The sequence below is a fragment of the Oxyura jamaicensis genome, chromosome 1, assembly GCF_011077185.1.
Source record: "Oxyura jamaicensis isolate SHBP4307 breed ruddy duck chromosome 1, BPBGC_Ojam_1.0, whole genome shotgun sequence".
Classification (NCBI taxonomy): Eukaryota; Metazoa; Chordata; class Aves; order Anseriformes; family Anatidae; genus Oxyura; species Oxyura jamaicensis.
The window spans coordinates 124,968,871-124,995,354 of record NC_048893.1 but is presented as its reverse complement, the minus strand read 5'-3'; the positions used below and the strand labels follow the sequence as shown (position 1 = coordinate 124,995,354).

At 38.3% G+C, this 26,484-nt stretch overlaps 1 protein-coding gene across 2 annotated transcripts; it reads left to right on the top strand.

Annotated features, from left to right (window-relative positions):
- Nucleotides 1-244: 244 nt before the first annotated feature.
- Nucleotides 245-25,478, top strand: TXLNG (taxilin gamma). Of its 2 annotated transcripts, XM_035325545.1 has the most exons (11): nucleotides 245-250; nucleotides 3,348-3,373; nucleotides 10,246-10,558; nucleotides 11,270-11,361; nucleotides 14,616-14,786; nucleotides 15,493-15,687; nucleotides 17,047-17,166; nucleotides 18,218-18,292; nucleotides 20,415-20,507; nucleotides 21,031-21,126; nucleotides 22,160-25,478. In XM_035325545.1, the coding sequence occupies exons 3-11, from the start codon at nucleotides 10,261-10,263 to the stop codon at nucleotides 22,478-22,480; spliced, it is 1,461 nt and encodes a 486-aa protein (XP_035181436.1). In that variant the 5' UTR covers nucleotides 245-250; nucleotides 3,348-3,373; nucleotides 10,246-10,260; the 3' UTR covers nucleotides 22,481-25,478. The 2 variants fall into 2 exon arrangements, with proteins under 2 accessions (XP_035181436.1, XP_035181368.1); XM_035325477.1 differs by lacking the exon at nucleotides 245-250 and having other exon boundaries at nucleotides 3,195-3,373.
- The last annotated feature ends 1,006 nt before the right edge of the window (nucleotides 25,479-26,484 follow it).

Below are 26,484 nucleotides of genomic sequence, written 5' to 3'. Positions count from 1 at the left end.
CCTGAGCCAACTGGCTTTCTCTCCATTCATTCCTGGCCACTGAGTTATTCCCAGTGGATCTGACCCACCTTTGGAGACAGAGCACCTGGGCTATGATGGGGCATGGTCTGCATCCTGTTGGTCTTTGTGCTGGGGGATAATTGCAACCAGGTTTAACTCACTACTGCAAGCATAGCCTCTGGCTTGGGTATCCTGATTTCGGTACTGGCTGCTGTAAAAGTTTACATGAGTGTTGATTAGGCAGAGAAGGGTTAATCAGATCCCCAGACTGATCAGGATGATCAGAAGATTTGCCCTTGGACCCTCATGAATGACATCTTTATTCTCTTTCAAAAAACATTTTCAATAATCTGTACCTGTCTATAATTCCTGTCAATACAAACGTCCAGTTCCTTTTTTAGTCTTGTCCCTGACTTCATTGGTATTATGGGGTAATTCATCTATTAATGTATGTGGGGGGAATATCTTCTTATTGGCTTTAAACGTACCACTTTGTAATTTAACTGAACTTTGCCCTACAAAGTAAAACTGAAGAACCTGATTTTTTCTTCTTTTCATTGTGTCCTGCTTGTTTCTTTCCTGAGACAACCAACCAATTTCAGACTTTTCACTCTTGTCACACAGGAGCATTTCTATGCCTCCAGTAGTTTTTGCCAGCTTTCCTTAGAGCTCATGACCTTCAGCATCCTTGTGCAGGGATGGAGGTGTGACATACACAACAAGCATGTAGGTGAATGCACCACCCAGCTGACACATGAGGGTTTTATTTTTCTGCATTACTCCTCATCCCATTCCTTGTGCATCCTGACATCTTGTTTTTTATTTAATATTTTAATTATAGCAATATGTTAAGCCAATACATGTTTACAGTATTGTCCACATGAGGTTCCAGGTCAATTCCCTTAATTGCCATCATTTAATCTTAGGATTCTGTGAAGTATAGGAGTGGTGATTTGGTTGGTTGGTTGTTTTTTTCCCTTCTGTTTCCCTCCTCCGTTTTCATTTTCGATTGGTTATTTTGTGCAGAGTAACGCTGGAAGAATTTTGTTTTCTATCTAATATGAGGGAGAAAGTATTCCAAAAAAAAAATCCGGTAGTCCATAGTTTCTTGAAAAATTTTATAAAAGCAATCGTGACATTTTCACTTACAATAAAAGCAATCCTGACAAAAAGGACACAATGAAATTTAGTGCTGCGTTTCAATAGCTGTCTCCCTGCTTTACATGTTGTAACAATGCTGTAAAAATATATTTATACTACTTTTATTTCATAGTTTCTCAATTGTCATTGATAAGATTTTTAAGCACCTAGTTCTAGTTATCATCACAGTATTCTTGATGATGTTTTTAAACAAATACTGAAGCAACTCATTTTTTGCCAAGTTGCCTAGGAGTCCCCAATACAAGGAAGGTAATGAAGTACTTGAGAGGTGTCATGAAGTCAGACTACCTATAGGTACAGTAACAACCACATAACTTTGTTGTAGTTAGTAAATTACATTTTTAAAAAAATATTGAAAGTTGATGACAAAAGATTTTTTAAAATATATATTTAGTTATATCCTAAAAATAAATAAAAATAAAAGCCACACAATTTTCTTGGCTGCTCCTAGTAAATAGTCTCTACCTGCTCATCCCTCATATGAGCAATCTCCAGGAACGCTGTTAACAGGACATCAGTGCAAACGTGTCCTCATCCTCCTGTGAATACTTGTATTTACTTGCAAGACTGGAATATTAATTTAAAGTACTCTTGATATGCACTTTACTGTTAGGTGCATTTTTGAAAAAAAAAAAAAAAAGTTTACCAAAACACATGAAGAGACATCAGGAGAGAACGGTAAGTGTAAGAGAAAATACTGAAAGTAGTTAGTTCAGTTTCACATGTGTATTCTTCAGAGGGCAATAACACAGCACGCAATCTTTGCATCTGAGATCTGTGACTGAGTTTGGAAGCTGGAAGCTCAAAGTGATTAAAATTGTCACCGTCACTGTGTCAGCAGGAAAAACAAAACAAAACAAACAAACAAACAAAAAAAAAAAAAAAAAAAAAAAACACCTTCCAGTTCCTGTGTGAAAAGAATTACTGCTGAAAATATACACTCCAACATCTTGCATTTTTTCAAGAAAACTTTGTTCTACTTGACGGAATGGGCTCCCTCATGTGCTTCTGCTGCCTGACACATGCTAACTTCTTTGGCACCCGAGTTGATTGAAACATGCCTTATAATGGATTTTATGTCAGTAAAGGCTTACAGCCAACAGGAACTCTGTGGTTCTCGATTCTGTTCTCTATCGAACTATCTCATCTTTATAGTTAAGTCCTCCTTCTCTTCCAAAAAGTGCTTACCAGGTGAAGGGGAAGGAGGGAGCGGGACTCACTGATGTTTTGCCATGTATATACTTTCAAACAACGCTTGGGAGAAATTACTAAAGCCATAGTCACGGGTTGGCTGCACAGGGGTTGTCCTGGGAGCACCTCAGCATGGACCTCTTGCTAGTCTCAAATGGAACGGGTGCGGGAGAGAAATCCTAAACCATCACAAGTCTGCAATGGGAATGAAGGGTTCTTTTTTTTTTTTTTTTTTTTTTTTTTTTTTTTTTTTTCTTTTTTTTTTTGTTGTTGTTTTGTTTTGTTTTGTTGTTGTGTTTTGTTTTGTTTTGTTTTTTTCTTTTTTTCTAGAATTGTAACAGCATTGTGCACGTTTGTAAAAGAAGAAGTCTTATTTTGGGGGAGAAAAACTCCATCTAAAGATCAGGATACACGCCAAATATGTATGTATTTATTTATTATCTTGAGATCAGCAGTTGGCTGGGTCTGGTGAGCATAGATTTAGGATGTAAGGACAAAGTAATTTAGGCAGAAACGACTTTATTTAAAGCAACGTGCCTCCAAAAGCCCACAAGGCCATGGGAGGCCTCTCCCCCCACCACCGCTGCTCGCCACCCGCCGTTCCTCCTCGCCCCACAGCCGCCCCCCGCCCGCAGTGTTGTGCCAGCAGGCCCCGCGGTAGCGCCGCCATGACTACATCTCCCGGCACGCCTCACAGCACGGCGTCAGCCTCAAGTACGGTGGAGCCGCCAAGAGCACGCTGGGAAGCGTAGTCCTTCCCCTCGTGAGGCGCGGAGCGGCGCGCTGATTGGCCGCCGAAGGCAGAAAAGGGCGGGCCGGCGGGGGGGGTACAGCTTCCGGTGTGCGGCGGTCGGGCCGCTTGTTTGGATGCTGCCGTCACATCATGGCGACGCGCGGAGCCGAGGCGGCGCGGGGAGGCGGCAGCGGCGGCGGCAGCGGGGCGGCAGAGGCACGGAGCCGGCGCCGCAGCCAGGGCCGGGGCGACGACGAGGAAGAGGAGGCGGCGGCCGGCAGCCCTGAGGTGAGGGCAGCCCGAAACCGGGGCCCCGGAGCCGCGGCTCCGCTGCGCGGCCGGCGGCTGCTGAGGTGGGGGGGGAGGCGGGGCCTGCCCCGGGCACGCGGCGACCGTTGGGGGCCGTTGGGGGCGCGAGGCAGCCGTTGAGGGCACGTGGTGGGGGGCGGCGGTTGTAGGCGTCGTGCCGGTGTTCGGTCCCGAATCCCGCCGTGGGGGAGCCGGGTTCAGCCCGGGGAGCCAGCTCTCCCCGCGCCGCGTTTAACGGGTTTTAGCGGTTCTTAACTTTTTATTTTATTATTTTTTATTTTTTTTTCCGGTACGCGGGGGATCGGGGCTCGGCCGCCCCGCTCCTTCCAGAAGGGTTCAGGGGACGGCCGGGGAGCTGCTGGGGTTGGAGTGAGGAGGAAGTGAAACCTCGTTGCGGGAAGTGATTCACGCCGCGTTCAGTGTGCTCCTAACGAGCACCTGTCTCGGCTGCCCGCGTCTGAAAGGGCTGGTGGGATGTGCAGCACCGCGTGCCCTGCCCGTGAGAGCGATGGAAGTTTCCGCTTGAGCTCCGGGTTCTTTCGGTGAGATTTTTGCTAGAACCACAGGAAGCGTTTTCTAGTGTTTTGTGATAAAACAGCGCTTTTGGAGCACTGAAAAGGAAGGTAGAAACCTAGCCTCTTCTTTCCCTAAGGGCGTTTAAGGTAAATTAAAAAGAAAGCCATTTTTTAAAAAGCAGGAGTCTGTGTTGCAAGGCCATGAGAAAGTGCAACAGGTCATGTGAAAATACAAGTGTCCGAACCACTGTTAAAGACTCGAATGGGAGGCCAACAGTATTAATAGCAGAATATTTCTAACCTTTCTAAAGTTAAAATACAAGCTTTCAAGTGAGTTGTTTCTCAATCTTCCTTCTGCTGTGTTGGGACACCTAACTTTGCAATGCCTTGGGACCAGTGATGAGCAAATACCGAAGACGCCTCAGTCCGGTCTTTTGAAAGCAGATAAAGGAGCACACAGAAGGTTGCTTTTAATGCGATGGCAGAACAGGGTGAAATGCTTGTGAGATCAGAAGGTCGTTTCAAACAACTAAGATCTCAGATCTTTGGGGAAGCCACCTCAAAAGGCCTCAAGTTTTCAGAAAGGTATAATTAGGCTGCATGGTTACTTAGGTCAGTGAGTGCACTATATGGAAGTGTGGCATGAAGAAATAAACTTAATAAACTGGTCATGTGGTCACAAGCACCCGGGTTACTGTTGCTAGACCAGTGGATGAAGGTACACCTGCTATAAAATTGAAACTCAAATTTTATGACATCCCATAATACTATTTTTTATGAAGGAGATGGATAAAATTGGAACCCAGAATAACTTTAAGCTGATTTTTTAATCATAATACAGTTATATTAAAATATTTTTATTGAGTATCTACACCAAGGAAGAAAATATTACACACATGTTCTTTAGAACCAAGTTTTCCTCTGTTAGCAGACAAAAGTAAATTGGTGGGATGTGGGAAACCTAAAATTTGTTCCAGTCTATAAACCTTTATGACATGATGCATTTGCTCTTCCTAAAGCTTCTAGGATTATTTTTTGATGTATGAACAGTACTGAAGGCTAAGGCTGTAAAAGCAGCTTTACAGCATAAACCAACCACTACTATGGGGAGTGTAGGAAATGCTTTTGATAGATTAATATTTTAAGGATAATTTAAATATTAGGAATATTTAGGATAGCTACTAATTATCTTTTATTAAGAGGCACAGAGAGGTACCTCATTTTCAGGTGGAGAGGAAGAGATTGAGAATGTGTATGTGTACAGTAAGTGTATTGCTTGTGTGAAAAGTGTAAAGTGTAGGCACTTTAGTACACATAATATCAACGCTATGCACACTGTAGCTTCAGAAAGTTTTGTTAGAGACTTTTTTGGGTAGTAAACAACAACAAAAAAATGTGATTGGCTTGCCATGGTAGGTAGGATAGACTCTGTCTAGGTGTTCTTGCGTAGTGCGTGTTGCTGAAGCAGTACTGTTTGATGCAGGAAAAAGTTGGCTTAAGCTCTTGTGATCATGGGCAGTTTCATAAATAGGGTGCCTGTCTTTGTGCTCTCATCTTTTAGGTATGAAGTATGGTAGAGTTGTTCTGATGTGTACCTTTTTGATCGAGGTACGAGTTGAGAGAACAGAGCAGACTACTGACCTAATACTTCAGGGTGAGCAGGAGTGATGTTACCAGTAATTTTCCTACAGGCATCCTCAAACCATTTGGTCTGTAACTCTGAAATAGATTAAAGATGACGTGCTTATGCAGAAATGTCAGTGTCTTGTAACAGCTGGATTTGCTGCTAGGTATGTAGCAAGCATCTTACTTCTTAATGGTTGAATTCTAAGTTTTGGTAAGTAACTCTTGTGATCTTGTGCTGCAAAGTGCCACATGGTGCAAAATATTCTTGGTTGAGTCACCATCCCTGGAGGTCTTCAAAAGATGTTTAGATGTAGAGCTTAGTGATATGGTTTAGTTGGAAGATTTGTTAGCATTAGGGCAGGGGTTGGACTGGGTGATCTTGGAGGTCTCTTTCAACCTTGGTGATTCTGTGATATCCCTTAATGAAAGTCTTTCTAGGTATGTTATCCAACTCTGGTCTGTCAAATTAAGCTACACATTGCTAAATCTGTTTGGAAGCTGAGACCGTGGCAGCAGCTGAAAAAGGTAGCAGCGATTTCAGTAGATAGTCTTTGGTGGGGTGATTTTATTGTGTTTTTATTCAGTCAGTACTGAATCAGCACTGTTATACAATGTGCTGTTGGAAGTGCTCTGTTCTGGCTGGAAAGTTAAATGAGAAGTTCATTTGTCTGATTAGCATGTGTTTGAGGGGAAAAAAATAAAAGGTAATATTTGGGGTTGTTCTGTCTGTCTCAGGGGGGCAATTTCAGTGGTACTGGTACAGTGCAGTGTAATATTTTCATTGTGGCATTTATTGTTACGCTTCAACATGAAGATTGACACAAATCAAATCTGAAATTATCTGGTGCTTTAAGAATATGCTTTTAATATCTGAAGTGACAGCTCAGAACACTAATGCAGAAAACGCTTTGTTAATCATAATCAGGAGGTCATCTAGCTATTATTGTTTGTGGCCTGTCAGGCAATAGCAAACTTGTCAGTACTTAGAATAAAGGCTCTCCAATCCAGGTTAAACACTTTGGAGTTTTAATACGTTGTCCCACTGCCTGTCAGTCCTACCAGGATGTATGGGTGACAACTTAATGAAATTGAACTATTTTTTTTGTTATCCTTGTCTGTAATCAAGTTGTTTTAGCTGCTGGTAGAACCTTTTATCTGAATACAGTATTCTAGCCTGTGGTCACCAATTTCTCATTATATTTAAGACAATAGAATTGGATGATATTACAAAAACTGTACTGCCACATTGTTCTTTAGTTTTGGAGGGAACAGGCTTGCATGTCACTAAGCTTAAATTTGCTCCGTATTCATTGGAAAACCGGGAAACCAAAAGAGGGATAAGTTCTATAAAAAAAAAAAAGTTCTTTTTTTTTTTCTGCTATTGCTGTTACTTTCAAATATATTTGACTTGTGCAAGGCACATGTACACAAACCTTGATCATCAGTTCAGTAAGCTGATGGGTGACTTCTCCATTCTCTGCTAAACTTTGGAGGATGAGTCTGATCTGAAAAACCTTGTGTTTTTTTTTTGGCCAAGGAATTGAGAAATAATGGAGTTGAGAAATGATTATTGTCAGTAAAGAATCAGACTCATACAAAAAGCTGTGCCAAATTACCAAGGTGGCGGTGTTTGCTAGGGGAAAGTTCCAGGTGCTCAGGAATGCACAGATTAATTGCTGGCTCTGAAAAAACAGGTATTCAAGATACGGTGACAGTTTGCTAGTAGGGGTGTGCATTTCTCAATCACTGATCACATCTGTGCCCCTGCCAGTTGTCCATTTTTCCCCAGAAAGGGCAGGCTTTTTGCAGGTGAAAATAGCTGCTGAAAGTCTTGGGGTTGCCTAAGTTTGAAGCGATGCTTCTTGTGCGCGTTTTTTTGCTGACAGTGCTCCAGATCTGCAGTGGTCTGTTACCTACACATGTGTGGTTAGGATATAGTATTTTTGGCTTGGTTCCTTGTGCTCTGGCTGTGATCAAACCGCCTTTTTTTAGTCTCTCTTGTGTCTTGGCATCTCTCCAACCATCGTGCTAGCTCTTCTGTTGGGTTGGCAGAATTGCCTATTGCTGTGCAGTGAACTGGGCTGAGGTACTGGTCTGGCTATGAAATTTGTTAGGACAAGTTGTGTGAACCTCATTGCTAGCATAAGGGAGAGGTGATGTGGGGCAGGGGAGTGAGAAATGACAGCAAGAGTGCTGCTCCTGTTCAGCCTGCAGCTGCAGCCAGTCAGGCCTCCTCAGCTGCCTACTTCCTAGAAATTTTGTACTTGATTTGCAGAGAGAAAACCTTGAGTTTGCTTATAGATTTCAGAAAGTCCCAAACTAGAAGCTTGGAGCTTAGGGCAGGCTTTCCCTACCTTTCACTGGGCTTCTCAGGCACAAGAACCTGAATTGGAAGTTTCTGTCCTATGTAACAGGAAAAAAAAACTGCAAGTGTCAGCTGGTGTGTTGGTTCTGCAGTTCTACCTTGGGGTCATATTGTGCTCAGTTGCCTCTGATCTTTCCGGTCTCTTCGATCTAATGTGAGCCCTACAGTACTCAGTATTCAGCTTCAGAAAGAATTCTGTTTTGTAGAGAACATCCGTGCCATAACTTCAATCATTGGTATGTATAAAAAGTTGAAATGAGCAATAAAGTTTTATCTCTTATCCGGTTTAGGAAGAAGCTTCTGGTTGCTAAACTTGGAGCAGTGAGCCTTTCCAATGGAAGCCTCACAGCTTAAGACAATCTAAGGAAAAATTACAAATTTTACAGCTTGAAGAGAAAATCAGCTGTGATGTGTTGGGACTGATCATTTGTTGCAGCAATTCTCTTACTGCGTTACCTTCAGAGGCATTCATCAAGTACATGGTCTGGCATGATTGCAGAAAGATAAAAACTGCAGTGAGCTTGTTTGTCCATAAAGGAGATGCATCATTTCAACAGTTACAAAGAGCAGTGCGAAGTCAAAATCTTCTTTGATAAGCGAAAAGTTGTTCCTTAATGTCTACGTAGATTATTTGCATTACAAAGCTCACTGTCCTTCCTGAAAGGTGTTGAGTTAATTCCACCTTCAGGAGAACGAATCTGCCTTGAGCTAAGCTCTAAAGCAGGGGACTTGCTTTGAGCATAGAGAGTAACTAAGCTCTTGCGAATATTTTTAACAATATTAATGCATGTTTGTGTAATGATTTTAAACAGCTCTACCAAGCATGCTAAAGAACTAGGGAGTTGGACTATTGCTCAAAATATTATTGTTGGCTGTGTTCCTTTGATGTTCGCTAATTTCTTTTCAAGAGGAAAATGATCCATCTGTGCAGAATATACAACCCAATGTAAACTCCTGCTTTTACAAATTAGATTTTTAATAGTAAAATATCTGAACTGTTTTATGCATAAACAGCATCACTCAAGCCCTGTTTTTATAACTACTTTGGCTGTAACTTTTAAGGAAATTTTCTCTCAGTCCACTGAATAAATTGATGAGAATGATCACTTTACTTTGGCAGTAAAGTGACTTCAACTCTGCTTATCATACTTAAGCTATGTATGCACTTTGTAAAGTAGGATTGCAAACGGACAGCAAAAAATACCTGGTCACCTTAGTCCTGACCCCTGTATTTTTAAAACATACATAAAACTCTTAAATGATTCTAGAGATTAAGAATGCTGTTCTTATGCTTGAGGAAGGATTCTGGTGTTACTTTTTAAGTTTTATGGAGATATCAGCATGTATTCTGTTCCAAAGTATGCATGTATCACTGCAGCGTTAAAACAACCAACGGGTGATGTTTAGCTTCTTGGCTAAATAAGTGTTCCTGTATTTAAGAAACCTCCTAAGATAATTCTGTTTAATTGGCCAGAAGTGATGTATTGCTTAAAACAAACAAACAAAAAAGCTACAAAACATAGGTGGTAGACCTCCAAATCTGAGGCCAGCTAATATTCATGTTTTTCCGGGATGATTTAATAGAGGTAAATTGTAATATTTTAAAAATAGGTGTCTTCCTGGTCTTGTTTATCACTTTTTGAAACTGTTTTTCTCCAAATGTAAATTGACAATCATGTTTGGCATTCTGGTTGAAGTAGTTTGAGCTCTTATCCTTGTATATTATTGAAACAATATATTTCTATGGGTTTCTTTAGATTTCCTAGCACCATATGTTTTTCACTTTTTCTTCTGGTATTGCTCCTGAATTATCTTAAAGTCAAAGTCTTTCAGTTCTCTGAAGCTAGTACGTAATAAAGCTGTCCTTAATCACGTGTCCTTGTTTAAAATTGTAGATCCTATTTTTCATTTTACAGTATATAGCATTTCCTATATTTAGCGTTGATTTTGTGAGATAATGCTTTTTAAACTATGATGGAGGAATATTTTCATTTAAGATTGGGTGATTTAACAACTGAGTTGAAATCAAATTAGTTGCAGAGCCTAAAGAGCAGATTTCCATGTGAATTTTTAATTTTTAGTATGTAAATATTTTTGCAGTGACAAGATATTGAAATTGTTATGTAATAGAAATTAATATTTTGGGCTCTTGTGTGTTGCTTTCTTCATCACTTCTTCGGCTTACGCACTGTACATTTATTTATATACCTGTGTTGACAACAGTGAGCATCATCTTGATCAGCATGAATAAAAGTGGAATTTTACTTTTTTTCCATACTAAAGAAGGATGGAAGTTTTCATTTTCAATGTGGTTGCTTGACATCTTTTTCCTTTCCCTTCAGAAGCTGGTTATTGGTGCAATGGAAGAAGCTGGATCTCAGGAGATGGGAATGAATAACCAGGATCAGCTGGTGAACAGCAAATGCAATGAATCATCTGATGCAGCATTGCAGCGTATGGATTCCAACTGTGATGGCCTGGAAAACACGGGCACGCTGGAAGAAGCTGAGTACATCACAAAGAACAGAAAGCTCCTGGGGTCCTCGTGCTGCTCTCAAGAGTCTCGTGAGGAGACTCCTGGGAGAGAAGAAGCCCGTACTGATCCACCTGACGGCCAACAAGATCCAGAGAGTGATAAACACAAAGAGAAAACTTTAGGTGTGTTCTTCTTGGCATTCTGACTCTAAAAATGTAAATGGCTTTAATTTCAAAGTCAGGCTTTAATATTTTCATAAAACAGCTATGCATTTTCTCTTACGTCTCACATTTATTTTGTAGCCAAAACTTCTCAGAATATTCTGTTAAAGATGACAAAATGTGTACTTTTTGCTTAAGGAAGGTTGGTTCTTATACGTATCATAGAATCCTTCTGCTAATAATGCTATTTTTATAGCAGCCTTAAAAAAAAAAGGTCAGTACTAATAAGCTTTTTAAACTTTCTGATTGTTGGATTCATTGTTGAACTTGTGATTGTGGTGGTCAGTGCTGATATTTAAATTCCAAAAGGTATGTTTAAAGGCACTTGTGTGAATATCTTTTATCTTTGAATATCTTTTTTTGTTATCTTTTTGAATATCTTTGTTTCAAGTTTTTCTTTTCTATTATAAATCATAAAACAAAAATGTTACTGTGGTTTTAAGGTTAAAGTAACTTTTGCTATCCAAGTTGTGTAACGGCATATAGCCAAAACAAATGGTTCCTATTGTGATGACTTCCCATTTGTCACTTGTTAGATATTATGCAGCTATCAAACCAGAGAATAACTTAGAAGCATGAGAAATTAGTGATTTATATTTGCTTGCTAAGGGCAGGGTGGCTTTTCTGATACATTTTTTTCTCAGTATGGTTGTCTTCCTTTCTTTTTCATAGGAAAAGAAGTGCTATTATTAATGCAAGCCTTGAACACGCTTTCTACTCCAGAGGAAAAGTTGGCAGCTTTGTGCAAAAAGTATGCTGATCTGGTAAGTAATTTGTAAAGATAGCAAGAGTTATTCATGTGTTAATACTAACAGTGGAGTGCAAGAACTTCTAATACAGGACAGTTAACATTTTTGAATGTTTCATAGTGTTGGTAGGGAAATGAAAATAAACACACAGACTTATTACAAATATTGCTTCAGCCAAACTTGTGTGTAGTATTTTCATGTCTACATGACTGCCTAAATCCAATAAAATTGGATTATGATACCTTTTTGTTAACCTAGTATTGAAGCATAACGTTAGGATTAACAGAAAAGCTAAGTTTCTTTTGAAAGTAAATGTTTTCCTAGCTCCTGTCTGTTGACAGTGCTTTTGTGCTAGCATTTTATAACTTATGTGCTTTAGGGTAATGGGAAAGAACATAGTGGTTTTTTTTTTGAAAAAAAAAAATCAGTTATACTTAACTCTTCACTGCTTAGGGATGGAGTTGGAAAGATGTAGTTTTAATCTTCCTTTGTGATTTGCAGTCATACAAAGGAAATGCATTAGAAAAGTATGTATTTCTTCAGCAACAGACCAAAAAGGCAAAACATGAGCAGTTATTGATCATGGAGTGCATTCCCACCCCAAATAGCAGAAAGGACAATATATTCTCTAAATTAATTGGTGGCAAAATCAGCTCATAAGTTTCAGTATGTGTCTGTAAATGAAAATGCTTCACTTGTTCGTCTTGAGACAGGACAGAAAATAATGGAAATACTGTGTATGTGTTTTCCCACCATATTTAGATATAAAATGAAAGCAAAAGTAAATAGGTAACTGAATAGCTTGAAAAAGACAAGGATTGTCTCTCTTGTTGTCAGGTATGTTATGTATGGGCATGTTTCTAAAAATAACATAATGGCTGTGCAAGATGGCCTGTATTTTCTGAAATATATTAATTTTTCATTTGAGATTAGTTTCTAGAGCTTAGAGAATGAGCTAGTACCTAGTCTCTTTAGTCACACAGCCAGTAATAACTATTTAGCTTAGTTTTGTTTTTGCAGCTCTGGAGTCCTCCTTGGAGGTCTGTTGGTATTTTTTGCTTTGTTTTCTTGCTCTCACATGCATGCTCTCGTTCACATGAGTGAATTTCCTTTGAAACCAACAGCTTCTCTAAGAAACCACTTCCATTTAAATGAGAAACAATAGTTCCATACTGCAACTCAAGGATGGGAAGCCCACATAAAAATGAGCTTTGATAGGGTGAAAGAAAATGTAGTAAATGAGTTAGATCTTATGAACAATTGCTTGTGCATGGGGTGCCTTTTCAGGCAGTTCCCATGTCAAGTCAGTGATGAAGATGGTGGCCTACGTGAGGAGCTAGGTTAGGGTGAGTTCCTTAATTCTGCAGAAGGAAAACATTCTGCTCCATCTTTACTTTTTGATTTATGTTGTTGAAGGAAAGACTTCGAACCAGTTGAGGAACTGCCACACTAAATAAATAGTAATTTCCTTCCAGAAGTTCAGCAATCAGGAGAGACCTGTTCATGTTTTGATTTTTTTTTTTTTTTCCTTCTGGTAGAGGATCCATAGTCTACTGGTCTGTTGTTAGAATTACAATTCTAGAAAACCAGTTGCTCTCTCTGTGATGCTCAGAACTGCTGGGAAGTTGGGTGGGAGTTCATTCAGGTAAAAGTGTAGCTTAGTTTTAGTACTCAGAGGTACTCTGTTCCCCTTAGGTTCAGTTTGATCTGGTTATGCTCCTAGTAGGATGCATTATTTTCTCCATGGTTATGGTGGTGAACCACTGGCATAGGTGTCAAATTTAATGCCAGCAAAGGTTTGAACTGTTATGACAGTGCACCTACAATGCTTGTTTTCTTTTTTTAAAGATTCATCATCTTTAAAGCTCACTGTCAGGTTTTTCAGTGGTGTCTCATGAAAAGGACTGTACAATAAAGGTAGGAATGCCACTCTCCTGGCAAAAGATCTTCCACAATTTTTTTTTTCCTATTTTGGAATCTATCAGGAGATCAGTTTGTGATGCAGGAAGGTTTGCATCCTTGGTGATATGTCTCCCACTGGCATACTTTTACAGGCCTGACATTTCATAGGTATGCAGACAGCACAGCCACTTGAAGTCTTTTTTCTCGCCACCCAAGAAAGGGGCTTTCCATGTTTGGATATCAGAATGCTTCCTTAAGGTTTATTTACTCCAAACCGGATCAGATACAAATTTGATTTACTGTTGTCAAGGAGGTCCTTAACTTTTTTTTTAACTTACTCTTTCTTTTATGCTTTAGCATTATTTTGAGCTCTTTCAGAAAACCATTATTGTATTCTTGTGTCACTATGATGTTCCTGGTTGCCAGCCTTTTCCTGTGGTGTCCTGAGGCTGAGGCACTGTCTAATAAGGAGCAGTATTACACTTAATATTGTTACCACCTATACAGTAGATCAGACTATAACGTGGTTTCTTGGGGAGCCCAAAAATCAAATGCAGTGGAACACATTCGCAACTAGGTATTATTGCAAGAAACTCTTCAATTCACTGAATATTCATACAATAGATCTTGAAGTCTGCACTGGTAAAAAGTTTAGCACTATCAGCTACCATCTAAATTGTCTAAAGGAAATGGATTCAATATTTTATTTCAAATCGTTGAGACTACAGATTTCTTAAGTCAATATTAAACCTGGGCTGTGCAGCTTTAATAATTGACATGATTTGTGTCAGGGCTGCAGGTTTTATCCTTTCCTTTCTGAAGTAACTTGCCAATTTTCGAACTTCTGTAGCCTATGGCTTCCTTCAGTAGGAGCTCCTGCTGATAAGAAATCTGCACAGTTCCGTGGGGTTTTCTTTTTGACAGTGAAGAGAGCTGCTGGATACATAATTTTGTGTAACATACAGATAAGAGTGGAAACAGTTGTGACTTGCTGAAATGCCAGTCTCAGTTGGCTTTTAATTGTCTGCCCCATCCTCCTTTCTCAGGCCTAGTTCTACCCCTGTAGCTGAATTCAAGCTGATAGCCCATGGTCAACAGCTCTGCGGTCCCTGTCCTCAGTGACAAATATTTGTCAAACTGGAATGTGTATATTTTCTTCTTTTATGCTTACATACTTAGAATTGTAAGGAAGATGATGGGAGTTTCTTTTAAGATCAGTGTAAGGGGTCAAATAATGAAATTGTTTGATTTCTTTGTTTTCCTTTGTTTTCATCTGGAATGTTTAAATGCTTGTTTGGCTTGCTTGTGAAGATGCATAAATATAATCTAGGCTATATTTATTTCATAAATATACTCTCTAATGTTAGTTGGAGGAGAGCCGGAATGTTCAAAAGCAGATGAAGATACTGCAGAAAAAGCAAGCACAAGTTGTGAAGGAGAAAGTCCACTTGCAGAGTGAGCACAGCAAGGCCATTTTGGCACGCAGCAAACTGGAATCTCTCTGTCGGGAGCTTCAGCGTCATAACAAGACTTTAAAGGTTAGTTTATTGACATAAATCACAGTGCTGGGGGGAGGTGGTTTGAATTCCTGGTTATTGATTATTGCTTAAAATCAGGGCTGCTGACTTCATTTATTATTTTGTCCCATGTCTGTGTTACTGATATCTGTAGATAAGTATGGCGTAGGTGTTCCTGATTTTTAAGGTAAAGAATATGGGGATAGTAAGTGAGCTAAAACCTTTTCCTCAGACTGGTTCATAGATCGTGTTACTTGCTGTGTGTGGTCTTGCCATATTTATTTCTGGGAACACTAATGATGACTGCTGGAAAAAAAATAGCACAAGTTAAATAACAGCAGCATGAAATGGCAGTGTATCAAAAAAGGCTTATTTGTGTTAGAATGCAGTTGCTAGGAGTGAGGTGGAAGAGCCATGAGATTCTTATCTGTAATTAGTGTAGGAAAGTACACATTATAGTATCGATTGTGGTTTTAACATCTGAGTATTTCTCACTCTAGCATAGGTAATCATGTAGCCAGTGGAATTGGTAATAACAAGATTCTCTAAAAGTTTTGGAACTTTTAGATTCTTTGTTCCATTTACTTTGTATAGGTAGATCAGTATGATGTTACAATTGTGGCTTACATTAGCTCTAGCATTTTAGAACTTTAAACCCTACACAAATAGGAAAAAGGTACGTGGTCTATGTTGAACACCATTACTTTCTCATACCGTCTAATAAAAGGAAGAAAACATGCAGCAAGCGCGTGAAGAAGAGGAGAGGCGAAAAGAAGCAACTGCACACTTCCAGATTACACTGAATGAAATTCAGGCTCAACTGGAACAGCATGATATACATAATGCCAAGCTCCGTCAGGAAAATATTGAACTTGGGGAAAAACTGAAGAAGCTCATTGAGCAGTATGCGTTGCGAGAAGAGGTACTTAATTTATGCTTCTGACGAGAGTGTTTTAGTTCCTTGACTATAAGGATCAGATAATTATTTAAAGGGAGGAAAAAAAACTATTACTTCATTGTGTATATGATGTAAAACATGTTGTTCTCGACTGTCTTGAAAAATTATGCAGTTGTTTGGCCTATTATCTGCCTTTTGTTTCCATGGTTTTGCATCCCTATATTTAAGGTGCATTGAAAAAATCTTTCACAGTGAAAGTGGTCAAATAAGTTGTCCGGAGGCAACTTGTGGAATCCTTGTCCTTGGAAGTATTCACAACTCAACCGGACAAGGTGTGAACAACCTGATTACTTTGAAGTTGACCCTGCTTTCAGGGGGCAGTTGGACTGAATTACTTCCAGAGGTTATTTCCAACATACATATGCATTAATACTTGAAGTTCTTCTAAAGTATAATTTCACTTTATAATGTGAGAGGATATAAGTTGTTCTCTTGTTTTGGTTCATCAAGATTTTTTGTTTGAGCTACTTTGTAGCTCTTGTTTGGTATTCAAGCATCCTAAGCAATCATGCTTTCAGAATATATATGGAGTGGTATTAGGGAAATGACTATTTTAGGGCTGAGCTAGCTTTTAATAGTGTGGGGGCTAGCCAGTGTAAGTTAAAGTAGCGTGGAAATGCAGGGTTGGCCTGTTCTTGTCAGTGAGAACCAATTTTCAAGGTGTTCTACAGTTTGTGGGAGGGAAAAAAACAAGCAGCATTGCTAGTTGGCATAGGAGGTTTGGAATATGGCTGCTTTTTTTTTTTTTAATCTGGATTAATGAGAAAGTTCACTGTGTACTCTGGTTCTCCACCTTTTGTGATCGTGGAATACTTGTATATACAATGAGATAATTTGGGGAAGAGAAAAGGTAGGAAGTTACCTTGTGCTAGTTCATGTTTCGAAGTAACAGTGCATGCGTATTCATTTGTGGAGTATCATGAGCCAAACGATTTGTGAACTTTGCTTGTTTGGAGTTTTTTATAATTTATGAAGATGAGGTTTTAAGAGTAACATTCAAAGTACTTAAAGGGATGGGGTAGATGCACCAGCTTAAAGAGAAAGGATGTAGGCTACTTGTTATAGGATTTCTGAAAGCACCTAGTGTGCAGTGACATACAGTATTCTAACCATTTAATAAAATATGCTTCTATCCAAGGTTTCCATTAAAAACAAAAAAGTGTAGTTATAATAGAGAAAAAAGCACGTAAAACAGTCTTTTACTTCTTTATCTTTTTGCATGAAACTTCTCAAAAATATACATTCCCCACTCCATACACAAAAACTTACCTTAACTGACCTGTGCATTGTTTATCTTTAACCAATAAGGTTTTTTTTCTTCAGCATATTGACAAAGTGTTCAAACATAAAGAACTGCAGCAGCAACTTGTGGATGCCAAACTACAACAAACTACCCAACTTATTAAAGAAGCAGAGGAAAAACATCAGCGAGAAAGGGAATTTGTAAGTGAATTCTATGCATGTTAAAAGAAATAACCCACTGAAGCACATTTTTCATGATTTAAAATAAATACAACAGACAGCAAATGTATCGGAGTGTATTTTAGGACAGTTTTTCAACATCAAGACTGAGATGTAAGCTTTGCATGAATGATGCATACAATGTTAGTGTCCATATACACAGGCAAATAATGTTACTGTTTGCATTTACTCAGCAAGTGTGCTGGATATCATTTGGAGTTTTAGATTGGGAGAATTGTTGAGGTGAAACACCAAAGGTACTTTCTTGCTGTTGTGTGGTTCTAACTTCTGGTGTTATGCTATAGGAAGTAACAAAAAGTGTAGGCTCACACAATAAAGCCTTCTGAAGCTTCTGAACTGCCTGTTCCCAAAACTATTTTATTTGTGTGTTGGTAATCAGCAGTTTACTTGCAGTCTTTCAAGAAGTTAGTTTTCAATTAAAAATAGTAGCAGTGCTTTTTTTCTTAATGGAGCTGTAACTTACAGGAAAAGCAAGACTTCTTGCCTAGATAATCTTAAAATGATCATCCAGTGTTAAACAGAACATACAATGTTAGGTTATTAAAAAATTTTGGAATCCTAAGCTGATGAGTATTCACAGATGAATCTACGAAATGGTCATAAATTGAATCAAAATTGGTTTGAACTAATCTATAAAGCTAATATTAGTGACGAGAGAAATGGAGGTCGAAAATAAATTACAAGAGTTACAAAACACAAATTACATATAGATCATAATGAATTACTTGTATAATTTTAGCAGTTCAAAGTTGATACCAAAATAGAAACGTAATTGAATCACGTACCAACTAAAAAAAGTCTCAGTAAAATTGTCTATATGTCAGCATATGCTTTAGATAATATATATCAAAGTATAGTGTAGTAATAATTCAAAAAAGTCATGTGAGGAAAATGAGGTTTGAATGGCCCGTCGATGATGTTAACCTTTGTTTACTTTTTTTCATAGATTAAGTTTTTTGTGCTATTCTTACCAGTATTTTCTTTGTGTGTTTTTTTTTTGTGGGTTTTCTAGCTTCTAAAAGAAGCTACTGAGTCCAGACACAAGTGTGAGCAGATGAAGCAACAGGAAGCTCAGCTCAAGCAGCAGGTACTTTTTGAAATAGAATGCCCTTCAATAACAGTTTTTCCAAAAGAAAATGTGGCTAGTGAAATGAAACAACTTGTGAAAGAAATGCATGTTATCATTCATTGTATACTCCAAGTACTTGTCACAAAAAACATTGTTTTTTAATTAAATCTCAAATTTAATTTTCAGCAAGTAACTCTTCAATAATGTTGTATGAAGCATAAATAGTAGAGACTTGACATTTAGTAGTTGCTATTTAAGACCTCCAGAGAGTTCTGTTAATTGGAAGGTGCTAAACATTGAATTGCTAGAGGTGCTATCCTTTTAAATTAACAGCAAAAATATTAGAAAGCATATTGTTTTTTTATGGTTATTTTTTCCTATTCCTTGCCTGCTTTGAAACTGTTCTCTCTTTCAAAGGTATTTTATCCTCTTTATAGCTGTTCAGGACTGGAGAGACCCTAGTGTCTATTTCTATAAAGAATTGGGTGTGATTTTTATCCCCATAGGTTTTAAAATTTGTTACTGTTTCCATCCTGTCCTTTGTAGGGGAATGGGAGCAAGAAGTGTTTCGTTTATCCTTGATTTTGTAACCTAAATCTAAGTGTCCACAAAAAACATAATAAAAATACTGTCTTCAAATTGTTTTCTTGCTGTAAATGCTACAGCCAAATCCTCTCTGAGTGGAGAGATGGTCTCCAGTTTTTGTGCTGCTGTTCTGGATCACCTGCAGTCATTGGCCACATGTGAGCTCATCACATAAGGCAAAGGGAAATGGTAGGCTAAGCTAACATTGTAACATCTGAGAAGCAGCAGCTATTTCTTTCACTGTATGCCTGTTACTGCTTCAGTTTTGAGTTTAGTATTAAGTCTCCTTGAAAGCTGTTTTGTGCCCTTTTTTCATACTTACTGTACCTAATTCTTTTCCCAGCTTTCCAAACAGTCACATTTAAAGTGTACATGTGTAGTTAAGAGTAGTTGTACATGCACATCTTCACTAAAATTGGACTCATTAATGTCCAGATTCCTCCAAATACTTCTTTTGCTGTTTTCCAAAAAGGTTTTTTACCACATGTAGTCTTTTATGTTTTATCTTCAAATTAGTTACCTTCCATTGAAAATCCCAATGCCTTTTTTTTTTTATAGAAACAATGGATATATCTGTGCTTTCTTGTGGCCAGCAGATTTTTTTTTTAATTTAGGTAGAAGTTCAATCACAGTAATGGCAGAGTCGTAATCTGACAGCTAACTTTTCTTATGAAAATTTTTCTTAGGAAATTTAATCTTTTTTTAGAGACAAATACAGTATCTGTGTTCTGAATTGTCCTGCAATCCTTGATGTAAGCATTGAAAGAACTGATTACTTTTTGAGATTGGGTAAAAAGTTCCTAATAAATTGTCTTGGCATTTCAAACTTCTGTATTCTCAGAATGGTGTATTACACACTGATTATAAAGCATAAATGTAAAAATAACTTATATGTTAAGATCTCTTGTGGAAAATGATGCTTTAATACATTTTGCTGTTCTGATGACTGACCTTGTGGTGCAGGGCAAGAAACTTTTCTGTAACTGAATATTAATACTCTTAGTTCATTAAAAGTAGGGCTTTTCAATGTTGAATGAATTTCTTGTTGATATTCACTTCCCATAATTTTTGCTCACTAGCTGAATTTTGTATGCTGTGAATGTATATTTTGAATTCCAGGTTTTATGCTTACTTTATCCAAGCCTTGGTTGTTAGTTTTGGCTGGTTAAGGTGGAAAAGTAGATCTTTCTTGTAGATTTTCTTGTGCTGTATTTCCTTTGTATTAAAGTCCTCAGATTTTTTTCACTTTGGAGGCAAAAATGGTAGTGACGACTAAATACAGTGACTTCCAATATTTTTATTAATAATTATGTCCTTTTCTTTAGAATGTATTACTGTTCTATTAATACAGTTCACTCTCCTTTCATATATAATTTGAATAGCGTGTTTTCAGTTAAGCTCTGCACACTCCTCAGATGAAAATTGCGGGATAGTATGGAAAAGATTAAAAGTAGTTCATCTTCTATATTGTTTCATTTTCTCTTGTACCTTAATGGATATTTTTGTATTCATGTACAGCTGTTACAAATTAACGTTCCTGCTCTTTTACCAACAGCTTTCTCTTTACATGGATAAATTTGAGGAATTCCAGACTACCATGGCAAAAAGTAATGAACTTTTTACAACCTTCAGGCAAGAAATGGAAAAGGTACTTTTAGGATTACTTAGAACGCCATTTATATTTATATATACATATATATATATAAATGCATGCTGTTAGTAGTTAGCATTTTGTATCTTATAATAGCGTTCGCCTTCTGAAACTGTGTGTTATTTTGACACTTCTTTTGGATTTTGAGATAGGAAATAGGGATTTGTCATATTGTGGAAGAGAAGTGCTTTTTTTAATTGACATATCTAAATCCTGATGTCAATGATTTATCAATGGCATATAACATATTTGGTTCTCTTTTGTTTTGGTTATGTTTTAAAACTTATTTTCCTGTAGTATTTTAATAGTTGTTCCTGAAGGTTAGTAATCTTTTATGAATCAGTCTTGTTTTCTTTGAGAGCAAGCTTGGTACTTGTGGAGTTGATTTTGTGCGGAAAGATTTTTCTGTAAAATAATCTGTTGAAACTGGACTTCAAAAGCAATGTTGCAAGTCAAATTTTTAATGTATACCTATCTCTTATAAAGCAAGACACATAAGTCTTCCCTTTGTCTTTTGTAGATGACAAAGAAGATTAAGAAACTGGAAAAGGAAACTATAGTCTGGCGTACAAAATGGGAAAACAACAACAAGGCTCTTCTACAAATGGCTGAAGAGGTAAATGTTTCTGTCTTTCAAGTAGCTGTGCAGCTAAACTAGAGTCTGCACTCTGGAGAACTTCACACAGTGTTTTGATTACAGCTGACTTGTGGTAAGAGATGGTAGCCTCTTCTGGGACTGTCTCCATTGTATTTTGTGTTGTGTGATGCTGCTGTTCTCCACCAGCATGGAAAATGAGTTTAGGTTTAGGTAGTAGCTTTTCATGACCAGAAAAACCTCAGCCTTATCTTTCCTTGCTCAATTTGCCCACAATTAGTCAGATACTGTGTATGAAATCATGTAAGTTGAATGAATTGACAGTATATAAATATGTTATGCAAAATTCAATCAATGCTGCAACAGAAATATATTTTAAGTATGCAAGACCCACATGGAGGAAATAACCTGTGGGTAAGAAAGCATTTACTTTCATGCATTGCTGCTGCTTCTGAGGTCATGAGGTGCTATTACTTTATTGTAGTCCAGCGGAAGACCTAGAACAGTTTTCACGTGGGCTGTAAGCATATAGTTCTGAGTTGCTCTCCTCCATTTCCTAATTTCTAGTTCCATTATATTTATGATCTTGCTAAACTATATTGGGACATACCTAATTTTCCTGTAGGTTCTGCTATAGCACTGTTTATCTTTACCTTTTTAAGGAGCTAATTGAAGAGCCATGAATGTAGTACCTTCCGACCTGTTTTGTTGCTGAATTGTTGATTTCCCATTTATATTCCCTTCTGCTCCCTCTAGTTGCCATTATTTGTGTAGTGATTCACTGCTCCATGGGACTTCATAGTAAGCATTTCTGCTTATACTCAGCCCTCCCAAGTAGCATTATGGAGTTACATGTTTCTCACTGTTAAGTTTCTAAAGGTGTCTGTTGCCAGTCTTAGGCAAACTGTCTGAAGTGCAGTGTCAAGTATTCTGAGCAATGATTTGACCTACTGGATTAGTTAACACTTAATTTCCAGGATTACATAATGGTGATTCTTTAATTTAGGAAAAAAAAAAAATAGTTGCATCCTGAAACTTGTTTTTTGTCCCTCAGAAAACAGTAAGAGATAAAGAATACAAAGGCTTTCAAATTAAACTGGAGCGTTTGGAGAAGCTATGCAGGGCCCTTCAGACAGAAAGGAATGAGCTGAATGAGAAGGTGGAGATCCTTAAGGAGCAGGTTTCTCTCAGAGAAGCAGATGTGGATCTAGCTGTGCAGGTGTTGCAGTCCTGCACGCTCAATTCCCACGAGGAGCTGGAAAGTCCCACTGACACGGAACCAGGAATCCAGCCCAGTGTTGAATCACAAGCGGTAAATCGTTCTGAAAAGACTGTCTCAACAAGTCCTGTTCCTGGCACTGAATCTGTAGACTAAAATGAAGTGTAAACACTGTATTGAGAGATATATTTTGTGTATAACTTTCTCTGTTGGTGGTAACTATTGGTTTTGTGGTGAAAATTTTCTTACTTTTTCTACCATATCTGTATTTTCTTAGAACTACTGGACTTATGTGGTACAGGAAGCTGCATAGCAGCTTTAAATAGCTTAAACTATAAATTTTCCACAACTGTGTTGCACATCTGCCTCATTTTTTAAAAGAAAATATTTTTCCATAAAAGGATGCATGTGCATTTCCTCCCCACAACACAAATCACTGTCATTGAAGACTGTGTACAGACGTAACATCATTAGGGGGAAAATAGTGACAGCCTGTCACTTTTTTGGTTTAAAGAACAGCATTCTGGTTTTGTTCATTGAGTTGGCACTCAATATACTAAAAGTTACCAAGTTTTTCAGTAAATTTATCTACATGAGGATGTCTAATGGCCAGTAAAAAATGTCAGCTTTCCCCTCTAGTATGTTTTCATATATATGAAAAACTAAAGGTCCAGAAGATAGTAATGTATGTTTAAGGGTTTTTTTGTACTTTGTGGTATGGAAAAACAACAGCTTCGAAATAAGTTGATTTGCAGCTGGTGAAACAGGGTGTACAACTTCTTTGCAGACTTCTCAGGGTTGTGTTGTAAAGGTTATTTGGGACTATTAGCCCTACCTGTGAGGATGCTAAATAGAAATGTGTCAGGAAACATACAGCAATGTTAAGGAGTGGAATTTTGCAGTTGGGTAGTGTCCTGGTACACAGGCATTGGTCACATTCTTCCCTCTTAGCTGCGGTGTGTCCATAACATGATTATGCTGCCTAGAGAAATCACATGTTGTTGAGACACATCTGTGGATTATCTGAAGGGCTGGGAAAATAACATTTACTGCCTGATGTGTAGAAGACACAAGCCTCTAGCATATAGGCTTTTAATAGCCATATATGCAATGTATGTAAGTATTAGTTAACGTATATACTTGTTTTAACTGAACATGTAGAGTCAGATACTTCTCCTGAAGTGTACAACGTGGAATATATTGCATGCTCAACCTTGAAGCTGTACCAGTTGGTAGAGTGCCTTCCCAGTTAGGCTATCTGGTAAAGTTGGTACTTCAAATTCCTACACTAACGTGCCACAAGCAAAGCACCCTTGTTAACCTTAAGCCATGTAGGCTTTTCCTTTAAAAAGAAAAGTCATATCCATATTTTGACTTTATTCTGAGAAACTGGGACCAACTTTTTTTTTGGCAAGGCAATGTGTGAAATAATTACAAGCTACCCTTAACTTTAGTTCACATGTATTTACTTTCTAGTTTTGGTTGCTGTCATTTTAAGGAATATGAAAGTGTGTAGCCTTTTCTGGTACTTAAAGTTCTTTGCACTTACTTGGGAGGGGACTTCTGAATCAAGCACATCTCAATGAGCTTCCCACCCTCATTGCCCTTGACAGTTTAGTGGCTAAATTACTTGAATGTTCAGGCTGCACTGAGCTCCTGATCCTTTTCCTGTAGTGATGTACATTGAAATAATGTAGCTGTCTCTTAAAGAGAGTAAGGTTGTGTAAGGCCTGATAAATGTGTTGTAGCTCATACCACTGAGAGGAACGGTGTGAAACTGACATTTCTTTAATGGTGGAGCAAATGGAGGCTGGCCATTTTTCTCCTAGATTTGTGCAAGTTTTGTGTTTGTGGTCCAAGCACAATGCAGGAATGAAAGAAGGTAGCAGTGAGCAGTCAGTCAAGGAAGGCTCAGAGCTTTGAAATGTTAATCATGCTAACCATATGGCCTAAAAGTACTAGAAAGAAGTATTTCAGACTTGTGATTTAAATGACTTGCTTTGTAGAATCAAACTGTTTAAAAAAAATAGTTGTTGCAAGAACTGGTTTTCAGCTAACACTAAGCATGAAATAATTTTCCTGAGGGAAAGTGAAAAAACTTTGTATCTGATGCATCATACCCTTGGCAAGGTAGGACATGAAGTTTTCTATTTTTACGACTTATTATTTGGACATTTGTATCTAATGATTCTTTCGTTAGTGCTTGTTCTATATGGGGGCAAGAGCGAATTTTGGACCCTGCTGCAAGAGTATTTTAAAGGGCTTTTAGAGACCTGACAGAGGTATAGAACAGCAATATAATTATATTTGTTACTGACTTAATTTGTAAATGAAGCAGAATGCCCCAAGTGAGAGGCTTTTAAAATGGGGATATCTCTTTCTCTTACCTACCCTTAACGTTCCCGTATCGCATCAACTTTTCATCTGGCCAAGGTGAGCTATCCTTTGCTTCCTGAAACCAGTCAGTACCTTTTCATGCATTGCTTTAAAGAGTGTTGTTTTAAATAAGAAATAACACCCCCATACAAATTTTTATTAAGGGATAAGCTCAGCACTCTAACTGATCTGCCATACAGCAGGCTATCGCACTGCCAGTCTGCAGCCAAATTGGCTCCAGTAGGGTTTTTAAGTAAACTTGTATTAATGCCTTTCTTCCACTACCATAAACTGTTTAATCAGGGCTGTAAGCTGATGTAGCCTGGAATAAGTATGTCTAATTGTCAAAACTCTGGGGCTTGATTGACAGTTTCACCATGATTAAGCTGCGAAAAAGCTGAATTATACATGATGCAAGACCCGAGTATGTGTATACATACACAGGTAAGTTAGGGCTGTATCTAGTGTTTTGTCCTTCCTTTCATTACATTTACACCTGGTTACGTTACAGTTCAATTCTCAGGTGTTGCAGAAAATCTACCTCTTTGGACTGTAGATGGAAATAACTGTGAAAAAAAGTGATGCAGAAATCTAGTTTGTGCTAAACACACTGCTTTATTTTTACAACCCATGTCTGCTTTCATGAGGAAAAAATGATAAATGAACAGGCAGTCTTTGTTTTGCTTTTCAAAAACATTTTGTAGAGATTTTTCACTAATGTGAATCTGAAATTTTATCTACTCAATTCTGTATAGATTAAGTAAATAAGTATGCTTAATATATTGGACTCTGAGTTTTTCTTTTACATCGTATTCGTGTCTGACCGGCTCTACCGAACTCATTCTGTATGTGTGAAAACTCGAGAATGAAAATTAAAAGATGTGAAATGTGAGTTCAGGCGTACTGCTCAAGTTAAGTGCTCCACAAAGGGTGGCATTGCAGAGATGTTTGAGGACTGCTTGTTACCAGGAGTCTCGTGGGCAGAGAGTGGTCGGAGAAGGGGCTGTACCTGCAATGCGCGCCCAGCAGGCCGCGGGCATGAGGAGGAGGAGGGTGGCATGTCTGAGCACAGACAGCAGCAGCACGGACTGTGGCTGCCTGCTTGAGTGCTGCAGTTGGTTATCTACCACAGTTAGACTGTGTGCAGCATGAACAACGTGGTGGTGTCTAGTAACTTCAGTGGGTTGTCCAGTAACTGCAAGTGTTCCTCATGGCATCATGCTTTACTAATATTGCAGAATTCTCTCGGTGCCCTAATAATGATCAGGGTTCTTACTGCCTCTTTGGCATCTTCCTTAAAATTTGACAGCTTCCCTAAATTGTAAGAACTGTGGGTTTTGTTCTACCTAGGAAAAAAATACATCATAGTTAAGTTCATTTTTCTTCTGTACATCAATGCACTGTAATAATGTACTCCGACTGTTTGGAAATAGTATGGGGGGGAGCATTTCATAAAAGCTGAGCAGTACAAGTCCTACACCTGAGCCTTTTCTAGGGATGTGCCAAGTATTTTGGAAATTGAGGCACGCTGAATTGCTGACCTTGCTATACTTAATTAGCTCCATCAAAGTACCTGTTTCCACAAAAGGCGCTGCCTCTATAAAAATCTCTACTCTTTCTATATCCTTTATACTGATATGAAGTCAAAGCTGCTGTCAGTAGGTGCATTGATTGCTCCTGTTAGGCTAATTTTGTTACATAAAAAAAAAAAGGCGTATTTGTAACCTTTTGGAGGTAAGTTTGCATATATATCACGATTAATAGATGAGTCATTTTGTTCTGAG

Coding starts and splice junctions, on each gene's coding strand:
- TXLNG (XM_035325477.1), top strand. CDS start 3,236: ATGGCGACGCGCGGAGCCGAGGCGGCGCGGGGAGGCGGCAGCGGCGGC. Junction 10,559..11,269: donor ACACAAAGAGAAAACTTTAG/GTGTGTTCTTCT, acceptor TCTTTTTCATAG/GAAAAGAAGTGCTATTATTA. Junction 11,362..14,615: donor GCAAAAAGTATGCTGATCTG/GTAAGTAATTTG, acceptor CTCTAATGTTAG/TTGGAGGAGAGCCGGAATGT.